Source organism: Terrapene carolina, unplaced genomic scaffold (genome assembly GCF_002925995.2).
Source record: "Terrapene carolina triunguis isolate 2854851 unplaced genomic scaffold, T_m_triunguis-2.0 Scaffold633, whole genome shotgun sequence".
Classification (NCBI taxonomy): domain Eukaryota; kingdom Metazoa; phylum Chordata; order Testudines; family Emydidae; genus Terrapene; species Terrapene triunguis.
The window spans coordinates 1,470,798-1,487,735 of record NW_020664984.1 but is presented as its reverse complement, the minus strand read 5'-3'; the positions used below and the strand labels follow the sequence as shown (position 1 = coordinate 1,487,735).

The window sequence follows — 16,938 nt, the reverse complement described above, 5'->3', positions numbered from 1 at the left end:
TTTCTCATATAGGCGCCTATTACCCCTCACCCCCTGTCCCATTTTTTCACAGTTGCTCCCTGGTCACCCTATGTGGGGTTCTTGCACTTTTTCAGCAGCATCTGGCTTGTGACCACTGTCAGACGGGGCTAGATGGATCACAGGACTGATCCAGCCTGGGAATTCCTATGGTGTGAGGGAGGGGTGGTTTACCTTTGCAACGTGGCTTTCAGGTCCTAGGCACCTGCAATGTTGGAATGGATTCCTCCAAGCGGCGTACAGTTCAGAAAGAAGTGCTCGCTAGTGCTTAGAGCACTTTGGCTGTCAGGATGGGCTCTGATTTGTGCATGACCGTAGCTATTGAGTTAATAGCTCTGTGCCTCAGTTTCCCCGTCTATACATTGGGGATAATGATACTTCCCAAGATCCTCTGTGTCTGTGAGGTTGGACTGAAGTTTGTAAAGTGCTTTGGAGCTGTTGAATGAAAGGCAGCGATAAGTATTGTTTTAAAAATACCCTAAAGCTAAGAAAGCAAATGAGCTGATTCCACGTGCTTTGATTTCCCTGGGACCCACCAGTATTGCATAACATCTGTATTAATAAAATAACCAGTTCTTATAGTTCAAGGTGAAGGATTCTAAATGGCTGCATAAACCATGGACAGGGATTATTTTGCCCACAACTGAAATGCAGCCAGCTGTGATGTGGACAATGGCCGTTGTCCAACCAGGGTGCATAGTACTTCAAGACAGAAAGTAAATAATATTGTGTCCAATCGATGCGGCAGTAGAGAAGCAGAATGTAACTACCCGAATGGGAATCCAGCCAGGCCCATCCATTGCTCCTGTGGAAATGTGCCGTAGGCATCTTAACGGCCAGGAGCGGTCAGGACAGTGAAGCAGCACAGTGCCCCCTAGTGTCTTGCTGGGGCCTAGACTCAGTAATACTGGGAGGGAATAAGGCCATCGACTGAATCACTATCAAAGCAGAACGCTGGGTGTTGTTTATTTCCCAGAGGCCCCTCAGCCAGGTGTTGACTCAGTCTAGGCCTATGCGCTCTGATGAGATCACACTAGGAACTCAGGCTGGGTACACGCTTTGCGCTGCCAGCAGTTCTGTTCTGAGGCCGGTTACTCACCCGTTTGCTTTGCAGCTTCTCAGACCTCTCCCCGTAACATAGGTTAACGCTGGAAAATCCCGACACTCGAAATTTTGTTCCTTGATCATTTTTTCCATCTCTTCAGACTCTTTATGCAGAAGGTAAAGGCAGTGGTGCATGACGCTCCAGAGAGCAGGGGGTGGCATGCAGACATGCACCTTGGTGAAAAGGAGGAGTGGTCTTGTGGATAAGGTGTTAGCAGAGCGGCATTCACTGCCACTGACTTCCTGTGTGACCTTGGGCAAGTCACTTAGCATCTCTGTGTCTTGGTTCCCCATGTGTAAAATGACACTTCCCTACCTCTTGTAAGGATAAATATATTAAAACTTGGGAAGTGCTCAGATACTCCAGCAATGGGGGACATAAATAGGATGAAGATTAAATAGTGCCTAATGAGGAAGCAAACAGCTCGGTCAATATCCGAAAATGACAAGGTTTTATGTGGCTAATCGGGAGTATGGATAATCGAGAGGGCAGGAGCCGTTCTGCCATTCTGCAGTGAGGCACCCTAGGGGCTCCGTCTCCCCCTCCTCCTCACAGTCCTGGCCGGGGGGGGTTTCTGCTCTGGTGTCTGAACCACCACGTTATCCGAATCCCTTCCTTGTCCCCCAGCTTGGGATATGGGGGACAAAGAAGGGATTTGGATAACGGGGGTTTGGAAAAAAGGCGACACCCTGTACTCCTGCGATAACTGCTGGTGAAGTGTGTGAGCCAGAAGGACCCCGATTGATTCCCAGGGCAAGTGTACGGCCCGGCTGTTAAAAAAGCTCATCTTTGTGCTTATAGACGGAGCACATTAGATCTAGACACAATTTGTCCAGCGTCACATTCCGGAGTGGAAGCGCGCTCTAAGCACCGTTGTTAAATGTGGCCGCTTTCCCTGAGTTAACCAGCCTCCCTCTTCTTATCTGTCTTTGTGTGCCACTCTGCCTGCCCGGCCTGCCCAGTTTTCGCCCTCTGTCTCTCTCAACTTCTGATAAGCAGCACCGCTAAATGTCTCTCTCCCACCCCCTGCCCAAGAAAAGCAGAAAAGTCCCCCACAAAAACCTTTAACTGTCAATGACGGTTGCTAAATTATTTCACTAAAAATCCAGGAAGTCACCAAGTTAAGGCAACGTTCCCACCAACTTAAACTCACACCTCATCCCCCCCGGACATCAGGCCGCCCAAATGCGTTCCCACACATCTCAGCGCCACAGGCATCTCATCTCCTCAGCACCCTCCCTGGTCCAGGCCCCGTGTAGAGCCACCCACTCACCTTCTTCCAGTCACATCCACCCACAGAACCTCCTCAGACAGCTTCAGATAAACTCTGCATCGACGTAGAAGATGTAGGTACTCACGTGGCCTCGTCACCATAGTATCTGAGCACCTCAATCTTTGATACACTTATCTTCCCAACACCCCAGTGATGTAGAGCGTTGCTATTACCCCATTGCACGGATCGGGAAACTGAGGCACACATGGTTAGCTTGACAAAGGGACTTAGGCGCCGCAGTGCCTAGCAGTGTAGTAATGGTACTGCCGGGACACAGATTTTATAGCTTTATCTTAATCAGCCCTTGAAACGTGAAAGCAAATGGGAGGGAATTGGCTCTGTCTAGCATGGAGCTGGGTCAGGAGCTTATTTATCCTCACAACATGCATGTGAGACAGAGATGATCCCCATTTTAGGGAGGCCCAGGCCCACGAAGGTATTTGGGCTCCTAACTTCATTTACTCAATGGGCGTTAGGTGCCTAAATGCCTTCGAGAGTCTGGGCCAGAGAGACTAAGTGATCCAGCCATGCAGGAAGTCTGTGGCAGAGCAGGAAACGAGTCAGGTCTCCCATCTCCCAGGCAGAGCCAGAGGATCATCCCTCCTCTCCGCCTATACGGGCCACGCTCAGGTCCAATGGAAATCGATGGAGTTTTGCCATTGACTTCACTGGGACCAGGGCTTAGTCTTAAACCTTTGACTGTTAATTGGATGGGTGTTGGAGGATGGCTTGTAATGTGCGGTGAATGTTTATTCCAAGCCGCTGTACACCCTGCGCTCTTTGTACCAGCTGCTCTGCTGGGTTCTAGGCCAGGGGTTCTCAACCCTTTTTCTTTCTGAGGCCCCCGCAACATGCTATAAAAACTCCATGGCCCACCTGTGCCACCACAACAGGTTTTCTGCGTATAAAAGCCAGGGCCGGCGTTAGGGGGCAGCAAGCAGGACAGTTGCCCAAGGCCCCAGGCCACAGGTGCCCCCGTGAAACTACATTGCTCAGGCTTCGGCTTCAGCCCCAGGTGGTGGGGCTCAGGGCCCCAGTCTTCAGCCCCATGCAGTGGGGCTTCAGCTTTCTACCCTGGGCCCCAGCGAGTGTAATGCTGCCCTACCCCCCGAAACCTGCTTGCAGGCCCCCAGACCCCTGATTGAGAACCACTGTTCTAGGCAAAACCCTTTGCGCCTACATGACACAACGGAACTTTATTCTCTCTAGCAGCTGCTGTGCAAAGCGTGTCCCCAGAACGCTTGGTGGGGTTCCCTGGCACCGCTGCAGAGTCACACTAGAGATCAATGTAGATATAGAGCCGAAGGAGCCACAGGAAGGCGAAGACAAGGGAGAAATTGAGCAGTGCCATTGCAGGAGCTCTGAGCCGTTCCTATCACAGCCATACGTCTAGCACCCTCCTGGTAACTCTGTCACGCAGCTGCAGGGGCCCTTTCACCTTGCAGTCGCTGGTTTGAATCCTGCCCTAGGTGGCTGCTGGCCTTTGTCTTTTTATCTGGTCGATGTTACAAGTGGTGGTATCGCTAGCGAGGCTCATCCCGGAGGATCTGAGCGCCTCATCAAGACTAGCTGGTCTGGGAGCTGCTGGGTGCTCAGCTCCTGTGAAAATCAGGACAGCGGATAAACGCCCGCCCCACCCCTCACCTGGTAGGGAAGTAGCATCATCCCCATTGTGCATGTGGGGAAACTAAGGCACGGAGCGACTGACGTGACTTGCCTTTGGCAGAACTGAGAGTAGAATCCAGGTCTGGCGAACCACAATTGAAGGGTTTTAGCTAGAGGGACATTCTTCCTCAGCAGAGAAGCCAGGTTATGAAGGGACATTTGGCCGGCACTTTCCTCTTGCCTCCTACAGATGGTTCCTCCAGCAGGGAGCAGGGTGGAGATACTTATCCCACCAGCGTATAAATGTTTGAAGGTGATACACAGAGGGCTTTGCTGTCCCTGGCTTTCAATTTCACACCTTTCACAGACGCTGCTTTCACGTCAAAAACAATTTTTTTTAAAACATTTTGTTCGCAAGCAACACAATTTGCAGTTTACAGCTGCTGAGCAATGCTTGTCCCTTTGTCACCTCTTGGGCTGCTCTGTGCTGAGCAAAACTGGGGCACCTTTCTCCGGGTTGCCATCCCAGTTCCTCTTAGCTCTTTCCTTGCTGTCCCTATTTGAATCTGTGGAAGCTGAAACTAGCAACAGGAGAGCTGCCGAAGGCTCACATAAGCACCTACAAAGTGTAGCTGCTTCTAATCTCACCCGCCAGCTTGGGTCTGAAGAGCAGGGATGGAGATCCGGTAGGCTTTGGGTATGGCCAGAAATAAGCCAGGACCAATCTCTCCCTTCTGGTATTTCATCCCTTCTCATTCTACTCCGGGTGCCCACTGGGCACTGCATAAATGAAATGAAAATGAAAACAGCCAGTGACTCTCAGTCCATGACCCAGCAGAAGCCCGCGCAGCCCTTCCTGGCGGCCCACAAACAGAGGGTATGTCTACACATGAAATGCTACAGCGGCATTGCTGTAGTGCTTCAGTGTAGACATGACCAACTCTGACAGGAGGGGTTCTCCCGTTGACGTAGGTAACCCTTATACCCGAGGTGGTAGCTAGGTTGATGGAAAAATTCTTCTGGCGACCTAGTGCTGTCTACACTGGGGGTTAGGTTGGCTTAACTACATCACTTGGGGGGTGGATTTTTCACACCCCCTGAGCCATGCACCTATGCTGATGGAAGCTCCTAGTGTAGCCCAGCCCCTTGCGTTTTTAACCTCCTGTAATTCATTGCCAGTTATCTCAAGGTAGTTAACATGTTTGAAAAGGCCAGTGTGGACATTCCAGATGTTTGTCAGGCTACAAATGTTTGTCGTTTCACCTAGAGATCCGCATTGGATAAGCTATAGGCTACGGCTTCACTGCACAAAAGGTGTGTTTTTTGCATCCCGATGGCTATCTCCATGTCAAATCCTAGTAGAGACAAGGCGTTGTAGTTTTTATATAGCTGTAGCTAGTCAAGGTAAACGCCCGGTGTGGGATAGAGGGTTGACCTTGATTAGCTTGCTACATCAACGTAAAAATACATTACAATTATTACGTGATACTACAATACATCTACATTACAATCAGTCACTTCACTACACATACATGACAGTCACTACATTACAATACATATAGATTACAATCACTGTGCTACACTACACTATCCTATAATACATCTACATTACAATCAGTCACTGCACCACACAAACAAAATCACTGCACTACACTACACATTCATTACGCTACACAGCAATGCAATACACAACCATACCTGTATGTTACAATCACTACACTACACTGCACTACAGTACATATCATAGAATCATAGAAGATTAGGGTTGGAAGACACCTCAGGAGGTCGTCTAGTCCAACCCCCTGCTCAAAGCATATACATATATCATACATATATATTACAGTCAATACACTTGACGTAAAATGTGCCAGGGAAGACCAAGTCCTGGACTATCTGGCAAGTCAGGCTGCGGTGGGTTGGGGAGTTGGGGAAGGAGCGGGGTTCTTTCTTACAAAGTGGTCCCCCGCATAGGAAAAACTAGAGGGCCCCTCTCGATGCGTGACTCCCCCTCCTCTTTCTGTCTCGCCCAGGTGAAAGTGTGGTTCCAAAACAGAAGGACGAAATACAAGAGGCAGAAGCTGGAAGAGGAAGGCCCCGAATCAGACCAGAAGAAGAAAGGTTCCCATCACATCAATAGATGGCGGATTGCCACCAAACAGTCCAACGGGGAAGACATTGATGTCACGTCTAATGACTAGAAAGGGGGCAGGCTGCTGGCAAATAAACCAATGAGAGGAACAAGGGGGAGGAGGGGAAAATACGGGGCAAACAACACAAAACAAAAACCGGAGAGATTTCACAAAGACAAAGCAACCGCCACCAACAGCTGAGTTTCCTCCGCGGTGCGTGGGCCAAACGAGAGGCCTACGGACCAGTTCCTCCCTCGGCACTCAGTTCTGCCCACTGGGTGGCCTTCAGCGGCGCTTTGGAAATGAAAGCTCCCAGATAACAGAGGAAACACCCCCGCAGCCACCCTGCGCTCCTGAGAACTGAACCGAGCTGCCCGTCCTCACAGCCTGAAGCTGTCGGTCAGCCACAAGATCAAATAAAAATGTCAACCGAGAAACTCAATGTACACAATCCTTTTCTTTTTTTACACAATTTTTATTTTAATTTATTATTTTATTTTGTGCGTGTGTTCCCTGTCGTAGGTAGTTAACAGCTGTAGTGTGCGTTACTGTATGGTAATAAAAGCAAAATGGGCTCAACGCATCTCTGATTACCTTGGCAGGAGGAAGTGGGACAGGGGGCGTTGTGGGGGACAGGACACTGCTGCTCAAAGGACACAGGGGTTCGTGGGCACTGGTCAAATCAAGAGCTCCACTTTTCCTATCCAACCCCAGACCCTTCACCAGCATAGTTTAAAACCAAGTTTCATTTGAATGGGAATGAAATCATTCATGGGAGAGCAGGGAAATGCCTGATTCACTGATATTTGTGACCAGATTGATAAACTGTAATGCTATTTGTGGGTCCTTGTTATTCGTGCTTGGATGCTGGCTGGATATTAGGAAATGTCAGACGGAATCAGACCCAAGGGCCGTCTAGTCAAGTGGCCTGTCTCTGACAATGCCGGAACCAGATGCTTCAGAGAAAGGTGTAAGTACCTCACAGTTGTGGAATATTCTATCATGCCCTGAAGCATGGGGGGTTTATCTCTCTTCTAAAATGCTTGGTTATTTTTTAGTAATTTTCATTATGACTCTGGATAGTCTAGGTGTGAGGTAAATTAAAGCTGCTTGAAAAATCCAATTTTATGTTTTCCTTGAAAGAGTCCAGACGAAATGATTTCATTCCAAAATGTCTGGGGCAGATTTAGATTTCTGGGGGTGAAATGGAAAGTTTTAGCTCATTTCAAATGGCTGTTTTCTTTTCATTTTAGTTTTCAACTACCAGCCAAAACCAAAACGATTGTTTCCTTTCATTCCAATTATTATTGTTGAAACATCGAAAATTTGGTCAAAACCAAGTTGCCTTGACAGTCTCAATTTGGCTGACCCCGCACTTTTCGAGAAACAATTTTTTTTAATGAAAAATTTTGGCCAGCTTTGCTATCGAGGTCTTTTAAAAAGTAAATCCTGCTAAACTCTTGGTCTCGGTCAGTTGTGAAAATATCTGTGGAGCTGGAGGCTTTTACCAGCGAATGATTCGCCTAAGGAGCACTAGCAGATACGCGTAATTTGCTATTTGTTATTCTCCCAGTCTCAAAAAGTTGTAATTGTCCAATCAGAGAGCAGAACCAATATGAAGTGACCTAGCACAGCCAATCGTTGATGCGAACAGCCCAGAGTCTGACAAGAATGGGGGAATCCTTGCAGACAACAACCACGCGGGAGGAATTGGGGTTGGTTCGCAGGCAGAAAAAGGGGTGATTCCCTTCTGCTGTTAGGAAGCTAACTCTTAAAGGGACATTCCAGGTTTGCTACCTCACAACGATTGCAGAGGGTCTGCCCATGCTTCTGCACCTGCCCTCAGGCCCCTAGCCCTCTGGTTTGCTGACCGCTGCACTTTCTGGGCTCCTCCTGGCTGCCTTTCTTCCCCGCATGCAGGGAGGTTGTAGACCAGTTGATGTGGCCTTCGTTTGGCAGGAATCTCTGCGCCCGGGCCTTGCTGGTCCTGGGAACAGTGAGGTTCCCTATGAAGAGTGACTGCCTGCCCTTGCCGGTGACACCTGCTCAGCGAAAGGAGTTGGCGGTTTCAGTCACATTCGTAGTGGGCAGGACTCTGGGTCACAGCGCCCCATCGTTCTGTCAGGCGCTTGCCACCAGAGGACGAGGGCTGAATGAGCAATGGATGCTGAGATACCCTAGGGTTGAAACAGGCCAGAGACACTGCGTAGGGCCCACTGTATGGGGAAGTCTTGTTGAGTGTAACAGGGATGAGCCTGCACTGCTGCGGGTGCTCAGGATTAAAACGTAAAGTGACTCTTCTTGGTGTAGCGGTGCTGAGAGGCGAAGGGCCCTCGCATCCCGCTGGTTCTGAGCCGGGGTTTCGGTCCTGTCCCTGGCGTCACCGCCATGCAGCGATGTTTGCGATGCCGTGGAAGAGCAGCGAAACTGTAGCTGACCGCGCTGCAGCTAAGAGCTGAATGCTGTTTATCCTGGCAATGCCAGCGTGAGTGACAGCACGGTGGTTAGCAGCTACTGTGTGAGACAGGGCAGCTAACAGCTCCTCTGTGTGACAGTGAGTGGGGCGGGGTGTGTATGTGTGCAGAATTCTCACCAGGCAGCCCGGCTGGTTGGAACAAGCCCTGGTAGCTCCAGGGTACGCAGGATCATCAGCCCTGGATTCCCCCATCCTTTCTCCTCTCCCCATCCCTCCACTGCACTGAATAACCTGGAAAACTGCTCTGTGGCATCAGGGATGGATGAGACCCCCCCTCCCACCTCAGTAAACTCCAGGGAGATGATGGTATCTCTAGCTAGCTAGCTCTCCTGAGCTGAGTTTCATGAAACTGGCTTGAGATTTGAGTGCCCCGGGGCCTGTTTCACCCCCTCGCTGAAGCCGGGTTTACATTACTGCATCTTCCGGCCCAATGATCCTAACCTACCAGATCTTCCGCTGGTGCCAAACAGCGGCGTTCCGTGGCACTCCGCTGAGTGACGCCAGCACAGGAGCTGGCCCCATAAGTTATGCTGCCATCACATTCGCATGGCATACACCTGGAGGGCGGCGGGAGGGAAAAGAACCACTGGAAAATGGCACATTTGCTGGGAAGGTGCATATAATGTATAAGTAACGTCAGTGATCCCTGTGAAGAATGCGGTACGTACACAGTGGGGCTGGCTTGCCCCTGGTTTGTAACTTAAACTGGCTTTTACACCTGTGCCGAGTGGGGGGGGTGACACACAATCGCCCGGGCCGTGAGTGCAGCCTGCTGGTGGTGGAGCATTTCACACGCACTTTCCACAGCTGCGGATGCCAGCATTAAATTCAAGGCAGGGCGAGGCCAGGCTCTCCTTTCCGGTCTGCCCGACTGAGTGGGGTGGGCCCCAATTTAGCAGGGCTCTCCGCGCGCTGCCTGACCCTGTTCTACTGGGTGAGGTGACTGGGCCAGCACTGGCAAGGACAGGAAACGCGCTTCTTAGGAGCCATTGCGAGGCAAGTTCCAAGGCTAAAGGGTCGTGGGACATGACTAGTCAGTCCCTCTCCCCGTCTCCTCTGAATAGTCCATTAAAAACATGCTGCAAGCGAACATGACGGTTGCAATGACTAAGTGCTCAGCGATCAGGTGATGCCAAAGTTAAGGATGGAGGATGAAGTACTCAGCGGTCAGGCGATGCTGACGTAAAGTTTGCAATGACTAAGCCCTCAGAGGTCAGGCGATGCCAAAGTTCAGGTTGCAAGACTAAGTGGTGAGCTCCCAGAGGTGAGACCCCACTGGGGAATTTGGAGAGACAGATTAGGGTCCCGGGTGCCATGGAAGTTCGGAGAGAGGGATGCTTGGGAGCCACTTATGAAGATTTAGGACCTGGGAATTTGGAGAAACACCAAATTCGAATCAGGTTTACACGGGAACCTTGGCCTGCCCCTTGGGAGGCAGGGGGAACTCACTTGGAAGGTGGTTTAAGTTATCCTGCACTGTCATGCATTGTTAAATACAATTAACAATTAACCATGTCTATGTTTCTCTCCCTCCAACCCCCCACGCTGTTTCCCTGTATGTTTTCTCAGCCTGTTGGGAATCATGGAGCTTTGGGAGGCTGGGACACTGTTCCCAGCCTCTGGTTTTGTTTGCACAGGCACCAAGTCACTGCAAAAGCAGCCAGTGGGAGTTTCCCAGGTAGTGAGAGTAGCTGGGTTAATGGCGAACGGCCCAGCAAGCAGATTGCGGGGCGGGGGCTAAAGCACCATGTCCCTGGGACAGACTCAGAGGCTTGGTAACGGGTGACAGAGGCTTTCACCTCTCGGTCAGTGGCTGGACGGTGTCCCTGGTTGACAGGAACTGACATGACTGCTTGGGGGCTCCAATCCATGGCTTGCATCAAACCCCATCACCACAACTGGCAGTACCTGGCCACCTTTTTGGCAGGCCCAATTGCCAGGCCAAGGACTGAGCGGCCCATAGAAGCTGACTGAAAGCTGAAGACCATGATCTATTGGGTGTAGCCAAATCCAGGCGAGATTGTTCTTGTCCCTACTTTCTTCCTTTGTAGGTTACTACGGAGACGGAGAGGCAGCCCTTTCACATACATACAGTGGAGACTAGAGGACCCAACTGAGGCTGGTGCCCACTGGCGTACTTTGGCTGCATAAGCTCATTAAGTGCCCTAGTACGGACCACTCCAGCAAAGTGTGATCCTGCACAGCTTACATGGTGTCTACTATGCCTCATAGTCCCTTGCTGTCAGTGAGGCGGGAAGAGGGTCGGGGCTACCCAAAAAGGGGTGGGGGATGGGCTCATGACAGAATTGTGCTGTCCCAGTCCTGAGCTAGCGCTTTGGCACCTTGTGGCTGTTACAAGCTGGTGTAACTTAAGGCCTATGTAACACAAATCAGTTCTAATTGAGATTGAGCTGGCACTAGGCCAGGAGAACAGGTGTAGCCTTTATATGAACCATTTTAAAGCCAGCTGGGAAGGAAGGATGGTCTTGCGGTGAATGCACTGGAGTGGATCTCAGAAGATCTGAATTCAGTTCCTGACATTGCCACAGACGCCTTGAAAATCGGTAGGAGTTGGGTGCCTAAATACCTTTGTGGCGCTGGACATTAGTCTCTCTGGGGCTGTACAGTGGAGATAATTACGCTTCTCTTGCCTGTTTTTGTTGTAAGCTCTTTGGATCTGGGACCGTGTGTGTGTGTGTGTGTATGTGTGCGTGCATGTGTGTGTGTGTGTTTGTGCTAGTGTGTGTGTGTGCATACAAAACATGCAAACAGCTGTTGCAGTGGGACCTGTGGGACCAGGCTCTCTTACTAGAGTAGGTCCTACATACACCAGTCAGAGGCTACGTCTTCACTACCCGCCGATCCAGCGGGCAGCAATCGGTTTATCGGGGATCGACTTACCGCGTCTCGTGAGGACGCGGTAAAATCGATCCCTGATCGCTCTGCCGTCGACTCCGGAAATCCACCTCGACAAGAGGCGGCAGCGGAGTCGGCGGCAGCGCGGCAGCGGTCGGCTTTCCCCCGTCCTCACCGCCAGGTAAGCCGACCTAAAATACGCAACTTCAGCTACGGTATTCACGTAGCTGAAGTTGCGTATCTTAGGGCGGAACCCCGCTGTAGTGTAGACCTAGCCAGAGACAATTGTGCGCTGAGTGTCTATAGCGCTGCTGACACCGCCTCACGCTAAATCCTGCTTGTGGTACCGGCACAGCTCACAGTAGACTAGACAGGCTGGCTTTCGTTGGGAGAGCAGCACCTTCATGACGGGTCAGTCATTTTTTTGGTGAGCCTTTTTTAACTGCCGAGGCAAAGGAACAGTAGGTAGATGCCTTTTTTTCCTAGTGGGTGCCTTGGAAATCACAGCGATGTAGCCTGTGAGCTTTCTTAGGCCTAACTCAGGGGTTCTCTCAGGGAGTCGCAAGGTTATAACATGGGGTCATGAGCTGTCAGCCTCCACCCAAACCCCGCTTTGCATCCAGCATTTATAATGGTGTTAAATATATAAACAAGTGTTTTTCATTTATAAGGGGGGGTCGCACTCAGGGGCTTGCTCTGTGACAGGGGTCACCAGTACAAAAGTCTGAGAATCACTGGCCTAACTGAAAGGGCAGCAAGTGTAGAATTTTTCACAAAGATGCAATTTCTCCCAACAGTTGCTCAGGCATTTGAGTTAAACAGATATTAACACAAAGACTCAGCCGCGTGTTTTAAATTCGCTGACCGAAAATCGTGTCCCTTCTCCCAGATCCTCAGCTTTCACTTCCATAGTACGTGCAGTGTCACCGCTCTAGTAGGTCCTGACTCACCTGTAATGTCATCCAAGGTAGAAAAGGCCCAAATTTCTAATGTCAAAAATTAGAGGGGGAAAAAGATTGCAAAGAAAAATACTTTCCAGGCGGACTTTTCGGTCTCAAAGCCGCACATCTGGGCACATGCTTTTTCCTTTGTGCCCGAGCTATTGACGTTCCATCTTTTCCACAGTAGGTCAAAAATGACAAACACGTCCACCCTCTCCTTAAATGTGAAGGCTCCAGTGACTAAACTGTTAGAATCGGAGAGGAGGAAATTAAATCTGTTTCTAGTGCTTTTGTTTGGAAAAATGTCATAGCTCTGCTCATGGTCCCTATTATTATTATTCAATTAATGTGTTTTGCGTTAGCAGCTAGAGGCCTCATCCAAAATTAGAACTTCATTGTGCTAGGTGATGTACAAACACATACCAAAGAGACTGCCCTAAAAAGCCTACAATCGAAGTAATAATGCTCGCCTTGCCTGCATCTCTCTCTCTCTCACACACACACACACGCTCGGGCTACACACAAAGTAACATCAGTTTAATTAAAGGTGTGTTTTTAAACTGGTTCCTTGCCAATGTAAAGTAGCTTAACAAAACCCCGGTAAACGGATTACAGTGTGTCCACAAGGGAGGTTGCACCAGTTCAACTAAATAGATTTAAACACTGATTGTAGTGGTGTGTGTGTGTGTGTGTGTGTGTGTGTGTGTGTGTGTGTGTGTGTGTGTGTGTGTGTGTGTGTGTGTGTGTGTGTGTGTGTGTGAAGACCACCTTTCACACTTCTGGACCATAACTAAAACCTCAGGTGGTGTAATGGGGCCCCACGCCATGGAAGGCAACTGAAGCACTGGCCCATTGAAATGGCTAGTGAGTTGATGTACCCCTGGCCTAGCAGCTGGGCTCGAATCTGCTCAACACTAGACCCCCATACTAATAAGCCCTAAAGGCGATTGAAAAGGCCCTGTGCTTCCTGCACACTGGGGTCTATGCCCGCTCCTGCCTTGAAGTTGCGAGTGGCAATTTTATTTACTTATGGCACTTCTGGGGTGTCCCTCCCTGCAGTATCTGTGTGGTGCCCCTGGTAGCCCAGAGCTCACCCCCAAGTTTTAGGTGGCTGAATTAGTCCCAATGCTATTGGAAAATAATCAGAGCAGCTGAGATGTGACGTGCAGCCGGATCCGCCTGCTTGTGATATGCATGAAGCTGGAAACGCGGTTCGTTGTATAGTGGCTCCTTTAGCTCCTTTATGGTGGTGTTTTCAGCCACATCCTTTCCTTTGTCTCTCCGGCAAAGAAAGAAGCTATTAGTGCGATAGCCATCTCATGAAACAAGTGCCCCTTTGTAGGGTTACACCGCAAAGAGGGCCTTAGCCAGACCTTTTGGTCTCCTCTGTTTTTAAGCCCTAACATAACCATGTTATTGACACTCATCACGCAGCAACGGAAACCCACTTAGCGAGGACAGGGCCTGAGAAACAGCTGGTGTCCGCCCGTTGTGTGTCTCAGGGCAGACAGCACAGGTATGGCAGGTATGCGAGGGGGGTTTATGGTTTAGCGACTCTTCACACCTGCGCCAGGTATTGAATGTCGAGGGCGAGCCTTCCATTTTCCTTGTAAGTACCCTTGAATGGCTGATAAAAGGGAGTTGCTCTAGGCCTGGGGAATCGCAGGGTGAAAGCTGCTGTGTTAACAGAGCTTTTTACTTAGCAGGAACTGCCCCTTCATCACATCATTAAAAGCCCTGTAGGGTCAGTTACGCTCAGCTCCCCAAATAGGTCCGTGTGATATTTCTACCCGGGGAGGAGGGGTTAGGAGCTGTTGCTGAGAATGCTGAAGCAGGAGGAATTTGTGCCATCTCCGGTTAGAGTTCCAAACAATGACACCTAGGAAGGAAGTGGTTTTATTCTCCTGGGCCAGAAAAGTGGGGGAGACACAGGCCGATGGGAGTCGGGCGCCTAAAGTTCTTTGAGACTCTGAGCCACGGTGGCTAAAGCCTCTGAGCCAAGCACACCTGAACTCTGGGAAAGTTTGGATTCACCTTTTGCAGCTGGTCCCTAGTTCTACAACAGAGTGACCCAAACGCCCAGCCCTCAATGCCCTAAAACTCCGGGAAACGTTGGCTCTGAACTTTGCCGCTTGGGCCTGCTGAAAACACACAGGTCCTTGGCAGTGCAACTCTTGCCAGAGTCCAAGTCCCTTACTACTGCCTCTTGCCTTGAAGGGGGGGTTGAATGGGATTCCCTGCCCTGATTTTGATTGGCTTGACTGAATCCTGCAGCTTTGCTGTCCCTGGAGTGTAGCTGGACCTTCCTGGGCTTTGGGCCACGGGGCGGCTCTGGTGAGAGTGGCACCACTAGGCCTGGTTTTGTATTTACCTGCTGTAGGTTGCCTCTCCTTAGGGTGTCTTGCCCTGGAGAGACAGAAAGCCCCCCCCCATCCCTCCCCCTTCACAGGCCCTGTTTTGCTTTGAGCAGGGACAGCGGAATTTGCTCTGAGATCAGATTACTAAACACCTCTCTCTGTCTGTGTGAGTGTTCACACACCAATGACCTCCTGTGCCCTCCCTTCTCCCCCCACTCCCCCACCAAAGCTTTCGATCTGTCTGACTGACCTAGGGACTCAGCCCAGGGGCCTGAGCGCTGTCTGCTTAGGGCTCGGACAGGTGTCTTCCCAGAGGCTCCCAGAATGAGCCATGTAATCAACAAGGCTCAACAGCGCTAAACAAACAAACAGGGCTGGCAACACACGGGGAATGGGATGACACCTGAGCTCAGGCCAGAGATAGGGAAGTGAATTCCCCTTCCCCCCCCCTCCCCCAAAGTTAGAGATAGCCCAGGAAACACCAGCATGGCTCTCTCCAGGCACAGACGGGGCCACTGCCTGCTGATCCTGCAGCCCTGTGCCTGGACCAGGGAGGGACAGCCCTCTACAAGGTGCTGCAGGGGCTAAACAGAAAGGATGGCGTGAGGGGTTGCTTGGAGGGGAGTGCGGGGGGGTTAGTGGGGTGTAACTGGGAGGAAAGGATGGACTCCAGAGAGGTTGACTGTACATTTAACCTGCTGCCGACTAATTCCATTGGGTGACCCCTAGTTCTTGTGTTATGTGACGGGGTAAATCACACTTCCTTATTCATTTTCTCTAGGCCATTCATGATTTTATAGACTTCTATCATAGTCTCCCTTAGTCGTCTCCTTCCAAGCTGAAAAGGCCCAGTCTTTTTAATCTCTTCTCCTATGGAAGATGTTCCATACCCTTAGTCATTTTTGTTGCCCTTCTCCGTATCATTTCCAATTCTTATATAACATATCTGAGCTGGGGCAACCAGAACTGCAAACAGTGTTTGAGGTGTGGGCGTACCATGGATTTATATAGTGGCATTATGCTATTTACTGTCTTATTATTTATTCCTTTCCTAATAGGGCTTAACATTGTTAGCTTCTTTGTCTGCTGCCGCAGGTTTAGGGTTATTTTGGATCTAGCTGGGTTTATCTCACAGCAGATCACCTAATTATCACAAATTCCTATAGAAACTTGGCTTTAGAAAGGCACTGGGGAGGAGGGCAGATGCTGATCCAAGCTATAGTGGTGTAAAGCAGGAGACAGGTCAGTGGGGTTACACTGCAGCCATATAATTGAGACTAGAGGGGCTGGATTCAAAGAAGTGCAACACAACCTTTTCTCCCAGTGCCATTAAAAACATGCAGGGTCGTTTTGTGAGAATAGCTTTTTAAATTCCACAGTGTCTATTATTTCATTAGATTTATTTTTTAGTAATTCATTAAAACACGCTATTGTTTTCTTTTCTTTATAGGGACACTGTCAGCTTTGCTTAGGCCCACCATTTTGGCTGTGCATAGATAAGAGGATTTTAAAAGAAACCTGCTAGCAGTAGAAACGTTCTCCTGAATTGTTGTTTTTTTTTAAATGCCAGTGATGCTTTATTTAGCTATTAACACTCTCCATCAATATGGGATGCAGGGTGGTTTGTTTTGTTTGGGTTTATTTCCCCCTGGTCTTTCCTCCTTTCAGCTAAGAATATGTCTAGGTCAGGGGTCTCAAACACGTGGCCCAGGGGCCGCATGCGGCCCGCGGGGTTATTTTCTGCGGCCCATGAGCTCCTCGCGGCCTCCCTGCCCTCCCCGCAGTGTTTACCTAGAGCAGTTCTGGCCCGACGCGCGCCGGGGGCAGGGCAGGCTCCCTGCCTGCCTGCCCTGCCCCCGCGCCGCTCCGGGAAGCCGACGGAACCTGGGGCAGGAGGGGCGCAGGGGGGTGTGTGGCTGTTGCTTCAGGCACCGCCCCCAACAGCTCCCATTGGCCGCGGATCCCCCTCCTTCCCCAGGTTCCGTCTGCTTCCCGGAGCGGTGCGGGGGCAGGGCAGGCATGGAGCCTGCCCTGCCCCCAGTGCGCATTGGGCCGGAGCCCACCCCCCGAACTCCTCCTGCAGCTGAACCCCCTGCTGCACCCAGCATGCACCCCGACCCCCTGCTGCACCCCGCACCCCTCCTGCACCCCAACCCACTTCCCTGGGCCCCCTGCTGC

At 50.6% G+C, this 16,938-nt stretch overlaps 1 protein-coding gene across 1 annotated transcript in view; it reads left to right on the top strand.

Moving 5' to 3' along the window:
- The window catches only part of LOC112107236 (homeobox protein EMX1), a 22,680-nt gene extending 16,481 nt beyond the window's left edge, over positions 1-6,199 (top strand). The window contains exon 3 of the mRNA XM_026659556.1: positions 6,032-6,199. Coding sequence (XP_026515341.1) covers positions 6,032-6,199 — 168 coding nt within the window. The remainder of the gene's footprint in view (positions 1-6,031) is intronic.
- Positions 6,200-16,938: the final 10,739 nt, after the last annotated feature.